General features: G+C 34.2%; 1 protein-coding gene across 1 annotated transcript in view; it reads left to right on the forward strand.

Moving 5' to 3' along the window:
* per (period) overlaps positions 1–24,764 on the forward strand; it is a 173,909-nt gene that overhangs the window by 105,290 nt on the left and 43,855 nt on the right. The window contains exon 14 of the mRNA XM_068367075.1: positions 7,428–7,552. Within this exon, the coding sequence (XP_068223176.1) occupies positions 7,428–7,552 (125 nt within the window). The remainder of the gene's footprint in view (positions 1–7,427; positions 7,553–24,764) is intronic.

The following is a 24,764-nucleotide window of genomic DNA, read 5'->3' on the forward strand; positions in this document are numbered from 1 at the left end:
CTTTCAACACCATTGCACCAGTGGTTTCTAGAAGTAGGATTGATGTACAGTAGTTGTATATCAGAAAAGATTTTAAATTCTTACTACCTTTTTATGTATAAAAAAATTTATAATTGAAGTCAATGACGTGATTACCATTGGAATGTTTTTAAGGCATCTTTTGTGTCTCGTAATTAATTTAGTATGATTCTGAGAACCTAAACCTTGTTGTTATTAAAGTAAATTTACAGATAGTGTTTCTATGCAAGCGTAGAGGATTTCAAGGGCTGTAATATACTAATAATGTTTTGCTTATATGTTAAGAGATACTGTAAAGTAACAGGGACATGTTGCAAAACATAATGCTACAACATAGGGAGTTCAAATATTTTTCCATGATTTAGTTTCAAGACTTTTTTTGTAAATATTTGATGATTTATTTGTATCAAGAATTGTGAGGGAAGAGCTCTGTATATCTTTAAATGAATAGATTTGTTTTCATTACATTTATTGCACTGAATAGACAATTTGTGTTGTTAACGTAGAGTTTTGTAGAAAAAAATTGCTCTATCCTATTTTGGCCTATAGAATTCCTTTTACTTAGGCCGGTTTACACGGGTATAGTTCTGGCAGCAAACTATCCCCGTGCAAACGCTTAATATCCTGGAAAGTTTACTTACCACTAGTTACTGGCGCCAGTAAACTATCCTCGTGTAAACCGGCCTATAAGGGAAGTTATATTTTTTCTAACACCTGTTATTATATAAATTTTCACTGTCATATTAGTGTAGTGCTTTGGTCTTGCTTCGTTCAACTTGAAAAGTCTGAGTAACTCAAAATACAGTATTGCATAGTGATGTCTAGCTGAGCAAATCACTTTATATCAGCATGCATGATTAGTCATTCAAACCATCTGCATATGTAGGTTACTCCTATTACGGCTAAAAGATGGATGGTAAGGTCTCCTTTTTCAAGTTCAGTTTTCTTGTAATGAAGTGTTACGTATCATTTCACTTATTCTCTAATGATATTTTTCAGGGCTCGTTAAAGTGAGTGGTATGGGGGAAAATGTCCCAGGTAGAGGAGGCCTTATTTTTACAGGTACTAAGGGTAAAAAAAGATTCAAACTTCACGCTAATATTCATCAAAGTCATGTTATGTTTCAGCCGCCCAAAGATTAAGGGGATCCCGACTTTGTTCCTTTGTAGCCGGTCAAGATCAAAGTGGAGTTTTATTAGACTATCTGGCTTTGATTATCTTTGTATTGGAGGTAAGGTAAAAGGAGAAGAGGTGAGGAAGAAAATGCTAGAGAGAAAGAAAGCGCTTTAGAAGGATGTGACAGAGTGAGTCGAGTGAACAAATGTCCTGACATAGAAATTAGTCCCAATAACTGTCGTAAATTCTATGAAATGAATATGATACATTATTAATATTATTGTTGGTATTGTATTTTATTTAGAATTTTTTTTTAATTAATGTATTATTGTTATTTATTATTATTATTATTATTATTATTATTATTAATTGTAGTTTGTAAGATAATTTTCTTAAAAATAGGAAATAGAGAGCACTAACCTTGTTGCAATATTATTTTTGGAATAACATGATTATCAAGAAAAGTTAGGGGAACATCTTTCGTAGAATTAGAACAATCCAAACTGTTTCTCTGAAATGTTGCAAATGAGAAGTTTCCCAAAGCCAGTATATATTCAGTTGCTCTTGATATATATTGTATGGTTTAAAAAGTAACTTCAGTACTTAATTCTTTGTTGCAAACATGTTAGCTATATTTCGGTAACGAGATTCAGCAACCACATGGCTACACGCCTGAGATGAAATGCTTTCATTAGAGTATAGTTATTCCAAGTCAAGTGTATACTTTATTTTCCAAAGATGATAAATCTCCAGTTACTCCTATGAGCAATTCTACAATAGTCGTTACGCCGGGTTTTTTCCTTGATATGGTAGTTCAACAACACCCCAAGAAGTAATACACATATCAATATCGTTGAAAAAAAATTCAATTAATAGAACAAGTTCATCTTCTATAAACAATTTTAGATAAAAAAATTATGCTTTTATATTTCATCAAGAACATACAAGAGTATAACACTTCAGGGACAGAATGCTAAGATTTATTTACTAATAAAACTAAAACATTATCAGAATTAATTCCAACTGGAACACCAAGTTTGCCACTTAAAACACTTGGGTAGTCAGTTAATTCTAGACCCAAGGAATAACCAGACTACTGTTGCCTCATTTATGACTGGCTAAGTTGGAAGCTTTTAAACCAGGGCACTCAGTAGGAGAATCAAAACTAAACGAATCCAAGTAGTGAGTACTGAAATCTCCAACAAACCCAAGTTTTACATCCATACCGAGCAATTATTGTTTATATTGCAATAAAGTAATTTGGTACTTCAAGTATATCTCATATTTTTGTGGTTATTTGTACCACTTTTTCACAAGTGTAAATTCCTGGTAGCTTAACCCTTTCACCCTCAAAGGACGTACCGGCACGTTCTGGCAAAACACTGTTAATTACATGTTTTTACATATTTTACATATTTTTGATAATTTTATGAGAAACTTCAGGCATTTTCCAAAAGAATGAGACCAACCTGACCTCTCTAGGACGAAAATCAAGCCTGTTAGAACAATTTAAAAAAATATATAGCAAAATGTGCTCGAAATTTAACCTTATGGTGGGGGTAAAAGGGTTAACTTTGATTATAGGCCTAGAATTTCAGCATTCTGCTGCATTTGATTCAAGGGAATTCATATCTGTAATGTATCATATTCATTTGATTTTAACTATAGCTTGTATTGGCTGACAATTTTGATTTTCTGTTAGTTTTAAAGTGTAACAAGTCGCTGAGATGATAGTGATTACATCTGCTTCTGTCATTAAGCAATAGATATATTTAATAACATTTTCCATTGTGACTGCTATTTCTAATTTAACCAGGGAAGCATGCAGTTATTCTTTTTAATTATCTTGTTTTTGTTTTAATATTTTTTTTTTCTGCACAGTGCTATATTGTAAAACCAAGCTTGAAAACTGATAAAGATATCACATTGGTATCTGGGTAAATCATATGAACGTCATCAATCATCCACATATTTTTTTTACATTTATACATTTTGCACGTTGAGAGTTAAGTATGCATTCTTTCTTTATTTGGGAAGTGCATGCTCCCCGACACTGTGTTTTGTTATAAAACTTAACGCTTGTTGTTCCATACTTATATTTAATTTCTCTCATATCCTTTCCAGGTAGTTTGATACTAAATTGGATTACAAAAGTGTGTAATTCATACCTTTCAGGTGTACATTATTCCTATGTTTTATTTGTTTGATTAACGTGTACTTGGGTTATATGGTACTTGAGTGTCCGATTACTAATCTATCATAGATGTTGATTTGGGGATATCAAAGTGGTAAATGATAGATGATATGTGGTCTATTTTCTATCTTGCACTACATTAGATCCTCAATTTATAAACTTAATTGGTTTTAAGAAGCTGTTTTTAGATCCAATTGTTTAACCCTTTTACCCCCAAAGGACGTACTGGTACGTTTCACAAAACTCATCCCTTAACCCCCATGGACGTACCGGTACGTCCTTGCAAAAAAACTGCTTTTTACATTTTTTTTTGCATATTTTTTATAAATATTTGAGAAACTTCAGGCATTTTCCATGAGAATGAGACCAACCTGACCTCTCTATGACAAAAATTAAGGCTGTTAGAGCAATTTAAAAAAATATACTGCAAAATGTGCTTGAAAAAAAAAATAAACCCTGGGGGTTAAGGGTTGGAAAGTTCCAAATAGCCTGGGGGTAAAAGGGTTAAGTCCAATTTTGTTAAATTTTGGCCCAACTTAAATTCCATGCCTATGATTTCCAGCGACAAAAGTCAGCAAATAGGTTTCATATGAAATGGATATCAGGTTATTCCAAATGCTGTTTTGCTTACTGTGTTAAATGATGTAATAGTTTTATTACGACACAGTATTGAATCTGTTATTTTCGGTTGGATTTTTGTTTGTATCCCAGAATGTATGCAAGTTGAGGACCTTCTGTATTTCAGATAATGATGCTAATTGAAAGCTGAATGCTGTTTTATTATCATCAGTAGTTAAGAGATTTTGTTCATTCAGGTGAAGGGCAGGAGTATTCCTAGGGCAGTAACCTCCCCGTCTTTATGAGATGGAAAGGGTTTGGTTAATGGGATCCTACAGGTCTACATGTTGAGTCATCAGCAGCCGCTGCCTGGCCCTCCGTGGCAAGGGGCTTGGGCTCTGAACATATGTATCGTATATTTGGTCGGTCTTTAGGGTATTGCCCTGTCCTATGTCTCTACTGCTCCTGAGTGAGACATTTGAATCTTGAAACTCCCTATTTCTTGGAGTACTGTATAGGTGCTCTAAAAAGATACAAATGGTATGGTTTTTGTGTTTATTCTTGTGCGACAGGTGTCTTAAGGAAATCACTCAATTATTCAAGCTACACATTCCAGTAAGGCCTTGATTTTCTGTCCGATTAGTTTTAGAGATTTCATCTCGGCCTAAGTTTAATGCTTGAGGTGGAACACTATGAGAAAAATAAAGCTCTCAGGATGTATTTAATAGTACTTTCAAGGAATTTTCTTTGTTCTGTACTTGAAATCTTTTATTGATCTGGCATTCTTCATATTATGCATTTTTTGAAGTACCTTGGATATGATAATTCAGATGGTAGCCCATTGTAGGTTATTTCAGATGATATAGTTTTAGATATTTCACAGGTTAGACGAGCCTTTCTTTGGCCTTAACCGAGATTATTCACACATTCATATTCTTATCATTTTGTTTTAAAGTCCTATAGGATAATTGTCTTCTTAATGAAAGAATTTGTTTATGGATTTTGGCAGTCCTTTTTTTTTAGTCACGGTTTGAGTGGTAGAAACATCCATAAAATTGATAATAGTACTGGATACGCTTGATGATCCAAAAGTTTACACTTTCCTCCAGGGACAAAACCCTTTGGCTTCATAATTTTCTCTTGATATCCTATTGTGAATTGTACCTTCATGTACTTTTTATTACATCTAAACATTTTGGCTATGATCTGTTAGCAAACCATGTCCACAACATTATTAAATTTTTAAGTAAATGTCATGCTTACTCCATAAAAAAGCAAAATCTTGTTTATTCTTCCTTATGTGGTAAAAGTCCTTTCACCTTAATAGTAGGTTGTATTGGAGCTCATGGTTGTGTGTCGATGTGTTTAAGGGGATGATGAGAATTGCAAATATTCCTGATCCAAAGGAATGCACATGCATTAATGCCTCATTTGGCTTTTGCAATTTAATTACCTTTGACTGTATGTTGTTCACAACTATAAATCATACAGGTTACATCTCACATTAATCTTTATAGCCTTTGAGCATGAAGATAATGACCAATCTCCCAACAGTTATGATTTTCAGCTCACATTAGGGATTGACACATTGGTCTGTTTCCAGCTCGTGCATTCACAACTCATATAACATGTTGACTATGAGGGTTTCTATGTGTAGCCTAGGCAGTTGTCTCAAATAATTTCATGTTTCCTTGTATAAATTCGCATCATGAAATGAGTGTGCCTTTTTAAATTTATTGATTTAATGTTGGAAATGGCAGAAGAATGGCTTTCCATTTAATATGGTAACTTTACAAGAGTAGATTCTACAGTATGTACCTTGTTGTTGTTAGTTTTTATAATACTGTACCCTCATTTATTCAATGGAACAGAAATGCTCTTAGAAAGTTATTGTTACTCTCGTAGCAGGAGAGTTAACGCTAAACGAAATTACAAAGTCATCTGCGGTGTCTGACTTAGAATCGACTGAATTGTTTAGAGAAAGTAAGGAAAATTTAAGAGATGGTACATCGCCAACAAATCATCTCCAATCCTCTTTCCGCCGATATATCATCAACGTCTACCATTTTCTCAGGTTTCTATTTACGTGACTTTAGGAGGGAAATACAATTTGTTACGCATATTCACTTATATGTCCTCATGAACTATATAAGTGAAGTTGTCTTGTTTACTAATAGCCATTACTAGAAGATTTTGAAATTCCTAGGTTCAATTTTAGCTTTTGCTTTATAATTCATATGTACGAGGTATCAAACAATATGCAATGCATTCTTCAGCTTTCATGATATTTTATTCCTGGTTTTTATTTTTTGAAAATTAGGAACCTGTTAATATTAAGTTTCTGGTTTTAAAGTTTATTAGAAAACCTATTATTCTGCTCATGCATCATTGAAACAAATCACTAATCATTAAATCCTGGTAACTCCACATACTGCATTGCAATTAACTCCTATTTTATATCATATTAAGTTGATATCGCCTCGCAATCCTCACCAAATTATTATCATGGTTCCAGTCTCGGTGGTTATATCACTGATATTCAATAAATTACTGTGCAAAATGATATCTTGTGTGTGCACTTATTACACCACTGATATATTAGGTAGAATTTTATAATTCAAGGGAGGCTGTTTAACTGTATTTCTATGAGCCTCCCTTGGTCTTCGTGTTGCTTTTCTCTCGAAGCCAGTGAAATTGGTACTGTTTGAATATATATTTCCATCTTTTATGAATTCACTCATAGAAAAGATTATATGTTTTATTTGTTTTGAAGCACCATCACTCCATAATGATTTTCATCTGCCAAATAAGAATAAGATAAGAATTTAGCTTTTAAAGGTGATATTTCATGAATTGGATTGATGTATGTGTAAAAATTCATTCATTTTATTTTCAAACATTCTATGAAGCTTCTTGTTTTGTGCATGCTTTGATATATAGTTTTGTCCTTAAAGATATGGAGTTGGGTAAGAAATTTAGTATTGTATGAATGTATAGAACAATCCTTATTGTATTAGTTTTGGTACTTAATTATGTGCCTCACAGGAGTATGAATGTTTTATAGCTCTGTGCATTATGTCATTCATCTGATTCTTCTGCACTGGTATAAAAGTGCAGCTTCCTTCTCGTAATTATTAAAATGAGGATATAACTTTTTACAGCTAAAGAGGATATATGTACGTGTACTGTATTAGGAATAACATTTTTCAAAACTTAATTTTGATGTGCTACAAATGGTTGCAAATAGTGTGTAAATAATGGACTGTACTTCTGTCTATGAATGAAGAGAGGGAGAATGAGAGTGAGTGAGAGAGTGAAAAATTGAGGTATGTGGGTTTTAGTTACATTCAAATTAGCCTATGAATGTTGGTTGCAGTTGAAGGCAATTTGGTGAAGAATCCATTTATTAATGGACACCCTTCAGTTGGGAGATTTTAGACTTTTTATGAAGACGTTTGTAATGTCCACAAATGAAATTACAGAAGCTGTATGTGATAAGTAGATGATATAATTGAGATAGTCACAGTTTCCAACCAATCAGGATCAAGTCTCAGTAGTCATGGGAGAGATATCACCTCATCAAGATGACCGGTACCCTGAGTACACCTTCTCCACTTCGTCTCCTTCTAGCTACAGCAAGTTAAACTACACTGAGACCTTACAGAGGTACTGTTTTGTAAGGAGAATTTGGAGATCACTTTCACTTTTTTTACTTGCCACATTTTGCTCGTTTTTTTAAATCGTTAAATAGCCGTTCTAATGAAATAACGGCTTTTGAAGGTGATGCTGATGTTACATGGGCACTGAATTTTATTGGAGGCTTTCTCTAATACTCAGTTTTTGTAGCCTTGTACTTTCAATCACATGGTGAGTGAAGATTTCGAGAGCAATAAATAAAGGGGTAGACTGCCAAAGTGTTATTAGTTTACAATCAGCAAGTGCTGGAACAATTACATTGCTTAACCTAGCTGTATGAGTCTCATCAATAATATTTCAAAGTGCTTACCTGCATTTGAGAAGCTATTTAAAAAAAGAATGTCTTTTGTGGATGACAAAAAATTACTGTTGATGGGTACATATAATTAAAATTATCACTTACACTTTTTACTTGCTAAATGGTCTAGGACATATTGAAATAATGTTGTCATAAACTTCAAAGTTCTTGAACCTCGTTGCATTCTGGAATTTAAGATATTGCTGATCCTAATGCACATAAAGTAACTTGGTTTGAGAGCATTTTCTTACAAATTAAGTATAAAACATTTAATTCTTATTAAAAAATGGAAATTATTTTGGTCAGTCCCAATGTATATCAGTAAGCCTTCTTGAAAGATTGGAAGTCAGAGGTACAGTCAAGATGGCAGGCAAATAAAGAAAGTGTTCTTCAAAACTTTTTCTCCTGTTTAACTTTCCTTGTTGCCAGCATGTCACTGTGGTGAATGCTGATAGTAACCCAAACTCTTTTAGGTGGAGAAATGTCAGGAGAGTGTCAATTCTTCTTGTGAATCCCCTTCCAGTTATGGACTACTTAACTACTCAGAGACAATCCACAGGTAAGGATTATCACGTCAAAGAACTGATTGCCCATGTGGTCATCTGAATTCATCTTTTATTTATCTTATGTGTTTCATATTCCTCATCATTATTTTCAGAATTTCTCTCTGTAAAGAGAAGTATTTATTTCACTTCATATATAGTATATCTTGAGTACAATTTCCAATATGGAAGTTTTAACTTTAATAAAACAACAATATCAGGTGATAGTTATTGTCATTCAAAATTGGGTCCTACCAGGCAAAGTTGCTTATTATCATTCAAAGAGTTTGAATGGATGAAAAAGTTGCGGGAAATCTCACAGAATAAAAAGTATAGTATCAATAAACTCTGTTTTTCTTTTGAATATTATACAATACAAAGTGACGTAAGTTTTGATCTTTTCTACTTAGATCACAAGATGTGTGATAAAAGAATAGAAAAATATTATACAATCTGTTTTATACTTACTGGAATATTTTAAAAAGCAAAAAAGATCATATAGTATTACTATACCATAGAAAGTATTATTTCAACAGAAATAGATCTGACCACCCCTTCTAAAGTACAGTATTACAATATCCCTCTTTATTCTTAGTACTGCGCTTTACCCATATGGACAGTCCGTGCATCTTTGTAGGAGTACCCTGCTTGATCGTATGGCTTGTTTTGTTTCGGTCGGCCATTTTTTGGTTGCTTGTCCTCTCTATATATACTTCTTTGTACTGTACTGCTCAGTTTTGAGAATTCCCTCTCTTATCCAGGCTTTATTGCTGTTTTTATCTTTGATAAATAGTCATATATGTCTTCTACTTTGGTTGATAGGAAAAGAGTCTTTTTAAGAAATGTGTAGACCTGACCATATGGCGTACTCAATTCAAGGAAAACTGGTGCTCTTGGTAGACTAGTGCAGTGTAAAATTTTGCTGGAGCTTATTTATGTTTATTTAATGATAGAGATGCAAGGCATAGAAAAAGAGCACACTGTAATTCTGCTTATGGTGATGATAACCAAGTTTTTGGATTGATTCAGGTTCTGGTAAAAGGAGATATGCTAGACCCTTTTTTAATGGTCCCACTGGATAGTTTTTGGGAAAAGATGAGAAACGAGATAAGAAATGATCTTGCAGACTTAATAGATGCTAGGTTAGATAGCTTCATGGAGAAGTTTGAGTCGCGTATCCATAAGGCATCAGCATACAATCTGGAGTTATCTTAATTTGTGCGTGGCCTATTAAAATAGGCCTGATAAGAGGTCAGTTTGTTTCAAGAAGTTAACAGGATGATGGTGAAGAAGCTGTTTAGGAAGTCAATATTCCTTTTTACATGTTCCTCCCTGGACTATTCTTGGCATCAAAGTCTTCAGAAGGTTTAAATTCAGTAAAAGATGTGTCAGGTCTAAATTTGGTCCCTAACAATGTCCAGATTTTTCATGGTTTAGGAGACATTTTCCATGTGCCTCTACACCCAAATTCAAGGAAGTTTCTATGGTTTGTGTGTGGTAGTAATGTATACCAGTATATTTGCCTCCTCTGTAGGATGGTACAATACAGCTCCTTAGGTTTTCATTAAGGTCAAGGCCCTGGTTGACTGGTGGTTATGTCTGTTACGCATTAGGGTTCTTTTGTATCGTAATGGTAGGTTGGTACTGGGGTCATTCCAAGAAGAACTGGTGAGGGCGCAATGGAACACGCACTCCTGAAAAGAGAAAAAAGCTGAAAAATTAGTATATGGCAAAGTCTGTTGGGAGGCAGAGAGCAGAGATGTCCGTTCTTGACAAAGCCAAAAGTAAAAGTGGTTGAGACACACTGGTGTGTGAGTGAACAGGGTAGCTGTTAAACCCCCACTACCCCCCCCCCCAAAAAAAAGCGGGATCGGTAGTTGCCGCCCCGCTTAAAAGTCTTATGGCTGGTCTTCCAACTTTGCCGAAAGATAATCCCTATGAATAGCTACAGGTTTGTACAGTATTGTTAAAAAAATACAAATTACTTTCAAATATGTAATTTGTCAATAATTTGGGGAATCTGGGCATTTTGGTTAGTATCAAGAAGTCTATTCTGATTTTGACTCGATCAATTCTTTATTTAGTGATGATGATAGCCTCAGTTCTTTTCCTGGCTTTCCCCTCAAGAAGAAGATCCAGACATTCCTAATCTTGAAAGTGTTCAGGCCCCCAAAGGCTTTCTCGGCCCACAAGATGATTTCTCTCCAGGGTAAAATGGCTTCCCTTGAAAAATTAATTGTTCATGTGAAACTAAGGCCTCTCTAGTTTCACCCCAGTCAAAACTGGGACGGAAAGAGATCTAAAGATAGTTCTGATTCATCCCCTGGAAAGACCAGACCACAACCCTCATTTGATGGTTCTCATCTATATCTGGTTCTTGGGGTGAGTTTGGAAGTCAAGGTTGTGGATGTCTCAAGATTATCAAAGGCTAAGGCTCTTAATATTAAGGGAGTAACTATATCCCTCAAATTCTTCATGAATTAGTTGTTAGAGATAGCACTGGCTACCATGCATATCTGTAAGAGGTAAGATTAGGATTTGGCAATAATTGGTCTCTAATCCAATTGGTTGCAGCTGGGGATATGTAATCTCTAATTTTAAGGATGGCCTGTTGCTATCATAGATAGTGGTAGTTTTTCCTTAGTGTTAAGGATTTTCGTTCAAGTTTAGGGTTGGGCAAAGTGCCTAGCGAGGGGAGATAGGGAACTTTACATCCTCAGTATAGTACCCCTATCAGGTTATGTTTTCATTGGTTTAGACAGTCTGAATCTTTAAAATCAGGACTTCCTAATGGATTTGGTTCAGAGGAATGGCTGTAAGAATTTCTCTATTTCAAAATTTACTTCAAAGTGTACTGGTGGGCTGTTGGTAACGTCTTTGCTTGGCGATCGCCAAACTGCGGTTCGAGTCCTTCTCAAACTTATTAGTTCTTTTGGTCACTGCAACCTCTCCATCCTTGTGAGCTAAAAATGGTGATTTGGGGGAGTCTATAGGGTTACCTACTGAGTCATCAGCAGCCATTGCCTGGCCCTCCTTGGTCCTAGCTTGGGTGGAGAGGTGGCTTTGGCGCTGATTATATGGTCAATCTCTAGGGCATTGTCCTGCTTGCTTGGGCAATGTCACTGTCCCTTGCCTCTGCCATTCATGAGCGGCCTATAAACCTTTAAGTAGACACCACTATCCCTCGTACCAGGACTTTGGGAATTTGCAAATTAGTTTTAGTAAAGTTAATTGAAATAAACAATTTTGATAAAGAAATTATTTAAGTACTTAGCCAGGTTTATGGATGTTCCCCTCTTCTTCCTACTTCTAGTGGTTGGTGTGATTCAGCCATTGCCAATACTCAATTTATGGAAAGGAATGACTGACTGTAATCAAGAGAGTCATATGTCCAGTTTAGGTGCTCTACACAAGCTAGGTCTGTCCATATGGCTAAAGGAAAGTGTTTGGAGCAGTATCGCCCTTAGATATTAGAATTTTTAATTTCATTGATAAAATGGTTTTTAATATCACCGTCATTTATTGTAATAAAAGGCTATTTAAAGAATTCAGAGGAGGATTATGCAATAATGAAGTTGGAATCAAGACAATGAATATTTGAGAATTTAACCATTCTTAAGTATCATTAAGGTACTCTTCCAATTAGTTCTTTGCAAATCTCAGTAGTTTCGGCTCTCGTATGATGTTTTGAGGACATTCATTCTATGTTTTTTTTTTTTTTTTTTTGTGACAACAACTAAGAATACTGATTCACCTTCCTTAAGCTTTGTCTAATAGTCCTTACTGCTCTTGGCTTCTCTACACATCTGAATAATATTTCTTGAATACAGAAAAAAGATCACTCGAACCTCTGTACAAAAAGTTTGCATATATCATAGCATTCGGTAAAGATATGTGCTGTGATTATAGTTCCCTCAGCATGAATTAGTATTTCTTCTTCTCTGGAAATCGTGGCAAAGAAATTCATTTAAAGGTGATGAACGTTCAAACCATATATATATATATATTTTTTTTACATTTCATGTGTTTCACTGATGGCATTAGAATAATATAAATTAATCACAATGTGATACTCTAATAAATAAAGTCTCAGTCGAAAGGAGAAATAAACTCTATAAACTATAGTGGGGAAATAAAATCTTAAAACTTGAAACCGTGAAAAAAAACTTACTTTCAATATGTTTAAAAGAAAAGAACTTTCACCATTTTATAAAAAGGCTTATTTAATATAGATTCTAAAATATTGAACTCTCTTTCCATTTCTATAATTTGATAGTATTTTTAAATGAAATCCTCTCCAATTCACATAATAACATTTCAATGTTTGAAGCTAGTTCTTGAAGACAGTCTTTTATTTTTAGTAAATGGTAGTTTAAACAGATGGAGCTCAAAATGAATTAATAAAACTTTCCTCACCTTACATTTTTATCTATCCATATATCTAATCTATTCTTCTAATTAACTATATATCTTTTGGTCTATCTATCTACATGAAGAGTTTATTGAGAGAAGGATATTTTTGTATGTTTTGAAGTTCATTGTGAATATCCCAGTGACCACAATGAAATTTTTACTGTTTCTCTAATTGAATATAAAAGTAATCTTCATTATGACAGTCATTACTGTTTTAGTAGTTCCACTGCACAAAAGAAGTTGTTATAAGTTCACATTTCTCTATTAATCATGGTATAGTATTTCAGTTTAAAGGAATGAATTTAGATTCAATCTTATTTGTGATAGTTATTTGGATGGACCAAATTCACTTTATTTTGTAGCATCTCATAAATTTAGATTCTTGATAGGATTACAGTTAGCATCAAGTTTTTAGCGAATGCATTTCGTAAGTTTTTGAATATGTGATTATGAAAAGTACGAAGCAAGACGCACATTTACTCAAAGTCAGTTTTTGATCAATATATATATATATATATATATATATATATATATATATATATATATATATATATATATATATATATATATATATATATATATATATATATATATAGCCTCCAAGATTTTTGGGTAATAAGTTATAAGTACAGTAACATAATACAAGTTAATCATTATACGAGAATAAAAACTCAAATCAGTTTATGGGCATTGTATCCGTACGGACCTTTTTTTGCGGACAAGTACTAATACGACTAGCATTTGATGCACAGTAAACCGTCGCGCAGTACCCATTGCCACCCACGCAGTGTTCACAAGATTTTGATGGCATTTTGTTTCACCTTAGCTTGCTCCTCCCTGCTCAAATCGAAAAACACGTCCGAACATTCACGGGTGCTAACAAGGAATGATAGGAGAAGGATAGGTAGTGGTGGTGGTGGTTAGGGGGGGGGGGAGGGGCAGTAGCTGTAGTGAACGACACCTCGTAGTAATAGGGGATTTTGAGGAGGGAGAAGTCTAATTGGAAAGGGATCTCTGGTAGTGGTATCACTCGCCCCAGTTTTAATACTGACACCCTTTAGGGGTGAGCGAGCTGGATATATTCCTAGCATTCCATGCAACTTTTTTCTCTGTTATATTTAGCAGTATTTATACCTTTGAAATGGTACTTTAAGGAGCATTTCACTGGGCGACACAGGTTCCTCGCCCAGAAATAGATTTTTCCTTCGTCAAAATCCCTTTCTTTCACTCTTTCCGCAATACTCATACCAGAATACCTAAAATTATCTTGCGAGCATATTTGGAAGTGTTCTTTGTAGAGTTGTGACAATGCGTTCTTTATAGAATTGTGATTACTAAAGTTCACCGTGAAGTTAACAATATTAACAGTAAAGTACAGCATCAAGACATTTGCCCCAAGGTGATGAAAAGGATAGTACTGTAAGATGATTATCTTAAAGGTGTTAAAAGAAATTATTGAGAAGCTTGATCAAGGTATGCCTGTGGCAGACCTGGCAAAAATGTACAATCGCACAACATTGACAATTAGTTTATTTCTTAAGAAATAAGAAGAAATCAAAGCAATTGATGCTGCAAAAAGAGTGCTGTCATTGACAAAACAACAGCCACATATTCTTGATACTGTGAAGAACTTGCTTCTCATCTGGATCATTGAGCAGCAGTTAGCAGGAGTTACGATAACGGAGAATATTATTTTGGAAAAAGCAAATTTTTTGTATGTTGACCTCATGAAAAACGAATCTGGTATGCTAGTAGACAAAGAACGAGGAAAATTCAAACGAGCCGTGGCTAGTTGGTGAGGCTGTGAGCTCTGATGTCAAAGCAGCAGAGGCATTCATATCTGAATTGAAAAGGTTCGTGGAGTCTGTCTCATGCTGCAGCAGGTGTTCAACTGTGACAAGACCTGTCTGTTATGGAAGAAGAAACCCAGTAAGACCTTCATTACTGCAGAAACAATGATATTCCCAGACACAAGCCCATGAAAGTCTGTTTAACCCTGCTGTTCTGTGCTAATGCCAGCAGGGATTGCAAAATCAAATCTCTCCTGGCGTATCATTCAGAAAATCTACGAGCCTTTAAAAAGATGCTGAAGCAACTTAACGTTATGTGGAGGTCAAACAAGAAGGCTTGGGTTATTCAAATTTTATTTATGAAATTGGTCAATGAGGTTTTTGGTTCTGAGGTCAGCAAGCACCTCATAGAGAAGAACCTCCCATTCCCAGCCTTGTTGTTCATGGACAGTCCTCTCAATCATCCATCCATTGAAGACAACCTAATGGCACAATTCAAATTCATTAGGATTAAGTTCCTGCAGCTCAACGCCACTCTAATTCTCCAACCCATGAAACAGCAGGTGATCTCAAACTTCCAAAAGCTTTATACAAAAGCAATGTTCCAGCGTTGTTTCAAGGTCACTGACAACAACCTCATCCTTCGAAAGGTTTGGAAAGAACATTTCCACATTCTCAGCTACTTCAAAATGATTAATAAAGCCTGAGAAGGCATCACCAAACGAACCATCAATTCTGTATGAAGAAGACTGGCCTGAATACATTCCTTAACTCTATTTTTAATGGTTCAAACCCATGGAGGAAGGGGCCATTGGCGATTAAATTATGTCCTTGGGCAAGACAGTGGGGTTGGAGGTGGACAAGGATGACAATAGTGATCTTCTGGATGAACATAGCAAGTGACTTACAAGCATGGAGCTGGAGGAGTTGCATAAAGAGCAGCAACAAGAGGTAGTGGCAGAGATTTCATGTAAGGAGGAGGAGGGACAGTGACACAAACCTCTCGCTTTGAGCGAAATCAGGGAGATGCTGAAAATGTGGGAAACCCTGCAAAATTTTGTAGAAACGCATCGCCCTAAGGAGGCTTTGGCAGGGTGCACAGCAAATCTATTTACGGACAGTGTGATGAAGGAACAATTTCATACGATTTTAAAGAAAAGACAAAAGCAGTTGTCTCCAAATAGGTTTAAAAAGTCTGTCATGAGTAGCAGAGGCAAGGGAAAGTGACATTGCCCAATCTAGCAGGACAGTACCCTAGAGACTGACCATATATACATATGATCAGCACCCAAACCCCCTCTCCACCCAACTAGGACCAAGGAGGGCCAGGCAATGACTGTTGATGACTCAACAGATAGACCTATAGGCTCCCCCCAACCTCCCATTCTTAACTCACAAGAATGGTGAGGTGGCAGCGACCAAAGGAACTAACGAGTTTGAGTGGAACTCAAACCCCAGTCTGGCGATCACCAGCCAAGGACATTAGCACATAGGCCACCACAACCCTCACGTCCAACTTTGTGAAAGTTGAACGTAAGAGTAAAGAAAGATGAATCTCCAAAAAGTGTAAATAAAATGATTTGGTTAATGATAGTAAGTTCAAGAGGGAGAACACTTCCTTCCTCCTCCTCCTCTTGCCTCCTTCATGCCCGCCACGACTTTGCTCCAAGGTAAAGTAAGAGTTAATATGTCGGTATATGCCTATTTTTTATTATAAATTATTAATTTGTATTCATTCTGATGTTAGGGGTTATACAGTAATTTGAAAACCCTTAAAAATTAGTGTATAGTTGTATTTGTGGATGAGTGTGGAATACATCGAGTGAATTTCCTTTATTTCTTTTGGGAAAAATTGTATTGGTTTACGGGCATTTTGGATTACGAGCTCACTCCTGGAACGAATTAAGCATGTATACTGAGGTACCATTGTATATATGCCTCGGGTCAACCGACAAATTCAAAATACTATACTCTTTTCCTTGCCCTTTAACAAGACTAGAATTTTTCCGTCAAAAAATAAGGTAGCTATATCTGTTTATTAAAGAGGGAGTAAATTTTTTAAGTAGTGGCCCTAATAAGCAGAACCTGGAAGTTACTGGTACAGTGCAAGCATTCTATTGCACAGTTACCTTCTGAGAATGTCATATTAGAGGATGGTATCCAAAATAGACTTCTTTATTTCTTCGTGAATGAGAATAGCTAAAGAGTGACCTGGGTGCGTAAATAAGGGTACTAAGAAGATAAAGATGTGAACTTTCTATTCATATTCTTATTTCACTTTCAATAGATTTTTTATCTCAAGAGACAAAAGAAGTAATTATTCGAGTGTCGATTGTTAGAGATACACATACCCGTCAGTATAGACACCAGATTTTCTCTTGGAATCACGCTTCAATAACATTTTTGTATTCTCATTTTTCATTCAGTGCTCTTTTGTAATTCCAGTTTATGTATTTCAACTGTTAACACTTGTATCGTTGATTTGTAGAATTGCCTGTAAGCGTCCTTGCGTATTCAAATAAAAGTTGCGAGTTCTGAATCGACTGATATTTTTGTAACTGGGTTACACGTATAACTATTGAACTATACATTTTACACCATATCTAATTAACCTCCACATTGGAAAGTACTGTACATTATAAAGTTTTTCATGTTATTTGAATATTAAAGTTCATAAACCTTAGCAAATATTACATAGGATGTTTTGCTTTACCCAGTAAGAAAGTCTGTGTTTTCTGTACCAGGGTGAAATTCACAATCCTCTATTCATTTTTGACCACATGTGCCAAGTTCTGTTGAGACATGACAACTGTGAGCCTATTTTCTTGTCTTGTTAATTTTAAGTATAAAATTTTCGTCTATCTCAATACTGTACATTTCATTTAATCTTAAGTTGCTAATGTTATATCTACGTAGGTTCGTTGCTATGCTAAATAACTCGCTGTGACTATATTATTTACTTTCAGATTGCCCACCCAAGAGCAAATTTCAGTATCTTAGAATTATAAAAGGTTATAGAAACTTATTTAAAAAAAAAAAAAAACTTTAGGACTGTAAGGTATTATGGTTTTGCCTTACAAATATTTCCAGATTATTGGTGTTAATTGATTGTTATTGCTAATGATATTTATGCTGAAAATCTTCAAAAAAAAAGTTTACTGTTTGGAACTGGTTCATTTTGCATGCGACACTTTTTGATGTGGTCTATACTGTAATTCTGAATGTTTTATTTGTGACTGGATTTCAGATATTTTAATTTTTTTTTTCCAGGCTTTATTTTTTCCTCCCATGTCATAGAAAGAAGGTTGATAATCTCAGACATTTCAATTTATCTTTAAACATATTTTCTTTGAATTCTTTGAGAAATAATTGAAGGGGCACAAAAATATCTAATACCTTAGGATGCATGAACTACTGATTAAATTATGATTTTAACCCTTTTACCCCCAAAGGACGTACTGGTACGTTTCACAAAACTCATCCTTTTACCCCCATGGACGTACCGGTACGTCCTTGCAAAAAAATGCTATATAATTTTTTTTTTTCATATTTTTGATAATTTTTTGAGAAAATTCAGGCATTTTCCAAGAGAATGAGACCAACCTGACCTCCCTATGACAAAAATTAAGGCTGTAAGAGCAATTTAAAAAAAATATACTGCAAAATGTGCTGGGGAAAAAATAACCCATTGGGGGTTAAGGATTGGAAATTTCCAAAGAGCCTAGGGGTAAAAGGGTTAATGGCTAAAATCAGTCGTAAATTGTTTGACAAAAGGGTATTAGAAACTATAAAGATACAATTACTGTTTGGGAATTAAAGAACAGCAAGTTCTGTACAGTATTTGTATGATTTCAGTACATTAGTGACTGGTTCAGTTTGTGTTCCTGTTTTTTATCATGATTTTGTTACTTTTCAATGTTCATATTCATCTGGTTTTGTGTGCAGATTTTAATATGACTTGAATTTACAATTGTATAAGGAAAGATATAATGAAGGATCACTACTGTTGCCATGCCTCAGAAGTGGTAATGTATACCTAGATTGCTTCCTTATATATCTAAAGCTGTGCATGTGTTACCCCAGTATTTTTTTCATGAGTTGAGTTTATTTATGTTCATTTTCTCATGCCACTCATGGAAAAATGTCCCTTGTTTTTTATTTGCAATTGAAGCTTAGTGTAGCTATGTATTATCTTTAATTGACTGATCATTTTCCTTTGCTTCGTTGCAGGTTTCATAACTTGTTTTCTATGTTTAAATCCCAATATAACTTTTAACTCTCTTAATAACTGTCTCTAGGTATGATATTTACACCGGATGTGTTGATATCTTCGCTGTTTTCCCATTATATTTTCATTTTGAAGTTCTCCAGAGGAAGAGTTTGGTTATACAGTATATGGTAATTAATATTTGAAATTAACATGGACATTTTTATTCAGGTAGGTTGATACGATTTTTGAATAATCTGTGTGGATATTACATGTGCAGTAAGTTCAAAATTGATTTCCATAAAACTATGCTTCTCAATAGAACAAAGAAAAGAAAATGGGGTTCTTATAGAAAACAGATTCAATTTACTGTCCAATTATCTAATGCTTTTGGTATTGTTTTAACAAGAGTTTCACTTGTATTTTATAGACTGATAAAATTGCTGAAATTATTAGTTTATGAATGTTTGTAGTTATATCCAGTTGTATAATTCATCATATAATTTGTTTTAAAACATTACACATATAAATCTTTACTTTATTAACAGTGCAAGTACAGTCAGTTTTGGGAATAGGTGAACATGCAGACTTTATACCGAGAGCTGGCTTGCGTTCATATTGTGCTTGGGACGTTATGTATGGTAAAAGCTTTGCCAAACTATAATCAAAGTGTCTTTGTTGTGTTTAGTGCATTATTACATGGGTACAATACTTTTCCATACTTCTTTGTAACTTATGCCAAAATACTTTTATGATTATGCATACCTATTCATCCACTTATCTCTCTCTCTCTCTCTCTCTCTCTCTCTCTCTCTCTCTCTCTCTCTCTCTCTCTCTCTCTCTCACATTGATAAAGTAGTAGCTGTTGTTTTTTCTCTGGAGCCTCATTACAAATGGAAAATAACTTTTAATGTTACACATACATGTGTATACTGCGTGTATATATATATACTGTATATACAGTATATATATATATATATATATATATATATATATATATATATATATATATATATATATATATATATATATATTGTTCTGTACATACATACATACAGTACATATGGTGGAAGTCCTTTTAACCAGCACCCTCAAGACTGTTGTTGCAGGAAATCAAAGTTGCCGTTACATAGGCCACCCATTTAAAAAAGCTTTAAACTCTTATATAAACCTCCTATTATATCACCCAAGTGAACACAAACAATCTAGACATGCTAGACCTATAAGGAAAACTATATCAATTGCTTCAAACTGTTAAAGAAGGAAAAAATTAAATACCTATGACTGTGCCTGCAGTCTTGCATGTTGTGCGACCCCCAGATTTCCCCCCCCCCCCCATGAAAAAAATATATTCTATTACGTTTCTTGTTTATTATGGAAGTTTCCTTTTTGAGATCAAATTATAATAAACAGACCGTATTTCCTCCATCTCTTTAGCCCAACTTCTAGTTCAATAAGTTAAAAAAAAAACATAAGAGAATGATAAAATATATTATTAGTAACAGATACAGCTATAAACAACAGAGCGAAAAATTTCCGTTTTGCTATGAACCAGCAATACGGAGAACAACGGCTCTTTTCCTTGCATTTCAACTATAGTTTGATGGTGAACAATTAGCGTAGATGTTGCAAATGACATTATTAAGTAGAATAATGTATATCTTGGTACCTTATATTTTACCCTTTTTCGCAATGGAGAAAGGATTGGGAAGGAAATATACTCTCCCATTGAATTTAAGCAACAAATTGTAGCTGAAGCACAGAAAACACACAATGCTCAAGTTTTTTGACAATTTGCTAATAAAACAGTGAAGAAAAATGAAACTTAACACACATCAACATTAACGCCAACACCTACAAACTATTTGGTGCCGTAAGCGTTGTTATACCTTATAAAGATATTACCGATGAAATTCAATAAAAGAGGCCTTTAAATACATAGAATTTATGTTTACTTTCTTTCTCTTTACCTCTAAAAATTGTGATAAGTCAGGGTTTGTAATTGTTCTTAGTGTATCATAGATTTGAATAAATTTTGGAAGTTTATCTTAAAAAATGATCAAATTAGAATTTATGTAAAATGTTTGATAATTTTATAATCATATCTGTTAACAAAACAATTTTTAATTTTTTCAAACCATGTACAGTATCATTGTATAAATGTCATTACTAGTACAAATACACTTCAAAGAGATATACTAAATACGTATGTTTACGTAACATTTGATAATATAAATTGTATGGTGGAAAATACAGTATTGTAATATGTCTCTCTCTCTCTCTCTCTCTCTCTCTCTCTCTCTCTCTCTCTCTCTCTCTCTCTCTCTCTCTCTCTCTCTCTCTCTCTCTCTCTCTAAGGAAATGGGCATTGTTACGCTATGTTTGATACTCATTACACTTTTCTGAAAAATCTTGTTACTGTATTACCTTTGCAATTAAAAATTTTACGGCTTTAATTTAGGATGTAGAGAGTAATAGAATTTTCTGTAGATTACCTGTACCATGAATAAATAATTTCCTGATTAATACACAAGTAATAGATTTTTTGTCTTCATATATGTGGCACAGTTACCATGAAATAAGTAAAATACTTTGGACTGGATTATGATTTATGGAAAACTCATTTCAAATTTTATAATAATTGCTTAATTTTTGCAAGTTTGGTATTAAAGCATAAAATAAATTTCCAAATATATTGTTTGATAATTACTTATATTCAACTGATAAATCTTCCCAAACCAAGATAATATTTGTCTTCCATTTCATATTTTAGCCATTTTTAATATTTTGTGTACATTTACATGGATTATAGTATATATGTTAGTTTTGTAAACTATTTCTTTTTTTTTAGTAAGTTGTTATGGTTTCCTGAGGTATACACTATCACTATTTTAGATTCCATACATCAAATCAAAGCTTTCCACTGTAAGATGAGTTTAAAATATTTTTATAACAGTAGTTTTTAATTTTTTTTGCCTTATATTTGTTTGATGTGTTGTGCAAAATAATAACACAAAAAATTGTATTTACAGCTTTGCAGTAAAAGAGCATGCATGATATTTTATTTTACAGGCAAGTTATAAAAGGCTTTTATACTTCAATACAGTTGTTCAAATATTTTAAGTTACAGTGCAGTGTTTTGGTCTAATGCTATGTTACTTCATACATATGGCAGGTAGCCTACCTCGATTACTCTTGTCTGACATTACAGGGTTTTTTATGTTCCTTTTGCTCAATTTCAAGTCCTTATCCTTTTTTAATTAATTTGGATATAACTAAGAAAAGTAGGATGGGGATTTTTACAGGTATATCAACGGGTATCCAGTTGAAGGAAAACATTAGCGTAACATTAGGTAAGTCCCTGTGATTTTTCTTTTGTATCTTAAGAATGAAGAAAATCAGGTTCATTTCAGTGTTTAGTTCCTAATATGTTAAATTTCAAAAGTGATTTCTATCAAATTTATTTATTCCCCACAAGAACATTGACTAGCTGTTTATATGTACCACCTTTGCATTCAAAAGTGAACGTAATGCTACATATCATTCTAGAATTCAAAAGGGGGAAGTTAGTTTTACTGCTATTATATTTTCAGTGCTTAGCATATATATTATACAGTACACACATATACAGATACACCTATATATATATATATATATATATATATATATATATATATATATATATATATATATATATATATATATATATATATATATATATATATATATGTACATATATATATATGTACATATATATATATATATATATATATATATATATATATATATATATATATATATATATATATATATATATATATATATATATGTACATATATAATATATATATATATATATATATATATATATATATATATATATATATATATATATATATATATATACATACATATATATATATATATATATATATATATATATATATATATATATATATATATATATATATATATATATATATATATATGTACATATATATATATATATATACACACATTTATATGTAACCATGAGTAAGCTGTTTTCCTGAAAGATGTTAGCTCCAGAAAAAAAAACGGATTTTGAGCGAAGCGAAAAATCTATTTTTGGGTGAGATAGCCATGGCGTCCTGATGGAAGGTTCCTGTTTGGTAGCTTCCTTGGGTATAAGACTACTAAGATATTCCCAGAGAATTTAACCACAGGTTATCACAGAATTCTAACTTCTGGAGCGAGTATCTCAAAGGTTTCCCTTTAAGACATCGTAATACAACAGGGGACACGCATGTCTGGTCGTGCCACATAGCTATCTCCACCCCGAACAGAGTTAACGCTTCGGTGTGTAAGGGCTGAGAATAGCTGGGAGCCGTTCCACAGCTAATCTCACTCGTGGCTACTACTGATACTCGAGACGTAAACAAACGGACGCCATTGCTCTAATGACGTCACGAGCGTCTTTATCCTGGTGCCAGTTGCTGCCCATCACCATGATACAATTGTGTAGGGTGGGAACAAACTGACGAAGTAGTAGGGAGGGTCCATCAGGACGCCATGGCTATCTCACCCAAAAATAGATTTTTCGCTTCGCTCAAAATCCGTTTTTTGGGCTCAAGCCATGGCGTCCTGATGGAAGAGTACCAGAGAATCAATGTATCGTGGTAGATTTTCCCCCAGAGTTAAGTGCCTAGGCATTGACAAAATAGCAAAGTAATCTTAGATAAGAACCATAGGAACGAAGTATCCTGCCCCCCATTGGTAGGAAGTTCCCATGGGCTATGCCGACGTCAAAGTGGTATTGAAGGACTATTCATCTTGACAGAAGAGCTTTTTAAGAGCTTAGAGATGAAGCAGAATGTTTGATATTTGTATAGGAACATTCTGAGTAGGTCAGTGGTGGTTGGGCACTGTGTGTAGGATTCATCTCCTGATTATCAGAAGTAAGTATTCGAGTAGGAACCTTACTGAGACAAGGTGAATATAATTTAAGGATAGACATCTTAAATTCTTCATGACCATAAGAAAGGAGGAATAAATAAAACTATGACAGTATGTATTTCATAGTAAGTAGGAGCTGAAAGAGACGCATAAGTAATAAAATAGAAATTTTATTTCACAATGCAGAAATTAAATAATTTACAGCAAAAGTAAAGTTCATTTACAGTAATAATAATGTACATAGAAATAAAGGCTTGCTCTTGAATCTGAAAGGGAATTTCAGGATTAGTAGGTACTCGTTCTCGAGGAACGCAAGTCTTTAAATAACACATCATGCTCAAGGCATGCGGCACTTGTGTAACACTATGACATTTCACCTGGGATAAGAACAGTTATAAAAGCACTAAGTGTTTTTAGACATCACTATGAATCACTCGAGGGTCAACATAGGCACCCGAAGAGTTAGAGTCCCAAATAACTCACTGTTCTACGCAGAGTTAGGTGCAGGTTTCATAACACTACCTGCGGCTACCACAAAATGTTTGATTTCGTGCACTTGTTTCGCATAATGTTTAAAGAAAACTCGCGAGGACTTCCAGCCCGTAAAGTTTTTAAGGCTCTCAAAGTCCATGCTCTGAAAGAAGTTCAGAGAAGATGCCACTTTTCTAGGATCATGACCAGCGGGTGTACTGTTCGGATCCGCTCTGCGAATGAAGTAGGTGATTTTCGCTCTTAATTGTTTCAGTGACAGGTCGCTGCCCGATGTTTCTCCTTTGAAGAGTTGGCCTCCACCAAAGTTTGAAGTTCTGCGAAGATAGACCTTGAGGCTCTCTACTGGACATAGAGAGACATCCTCCTTCAGGGGGCATATTCTCCAAGGGCCCCATCTTTTGGTGGGTAATTCATTTTTGGCGAGAAACGTCGGATCAGGGGAGAGGGTCACTTCTCCTGAATCAGCAAACAGGATGTGTCCCTCTTCTCTTGATAATGCCACTATT

This window comes from Palaemon carinicauda, chromosome 45, assembly GCF_036898095.1.
Source record: "Palaemon carinicauda isolate YSFRI2023 chromosome 45, ASM3689809v2, whole genome shotgun sequence".
In the NCBI taxonomy this organism is placed as follows: domain Eukaryota; kingdom Metazoa; phylum Arthropoda; class Malacostraca; order Decapoda; family Palaemonidae; genus Palaemon; species Palaemon carinicauda.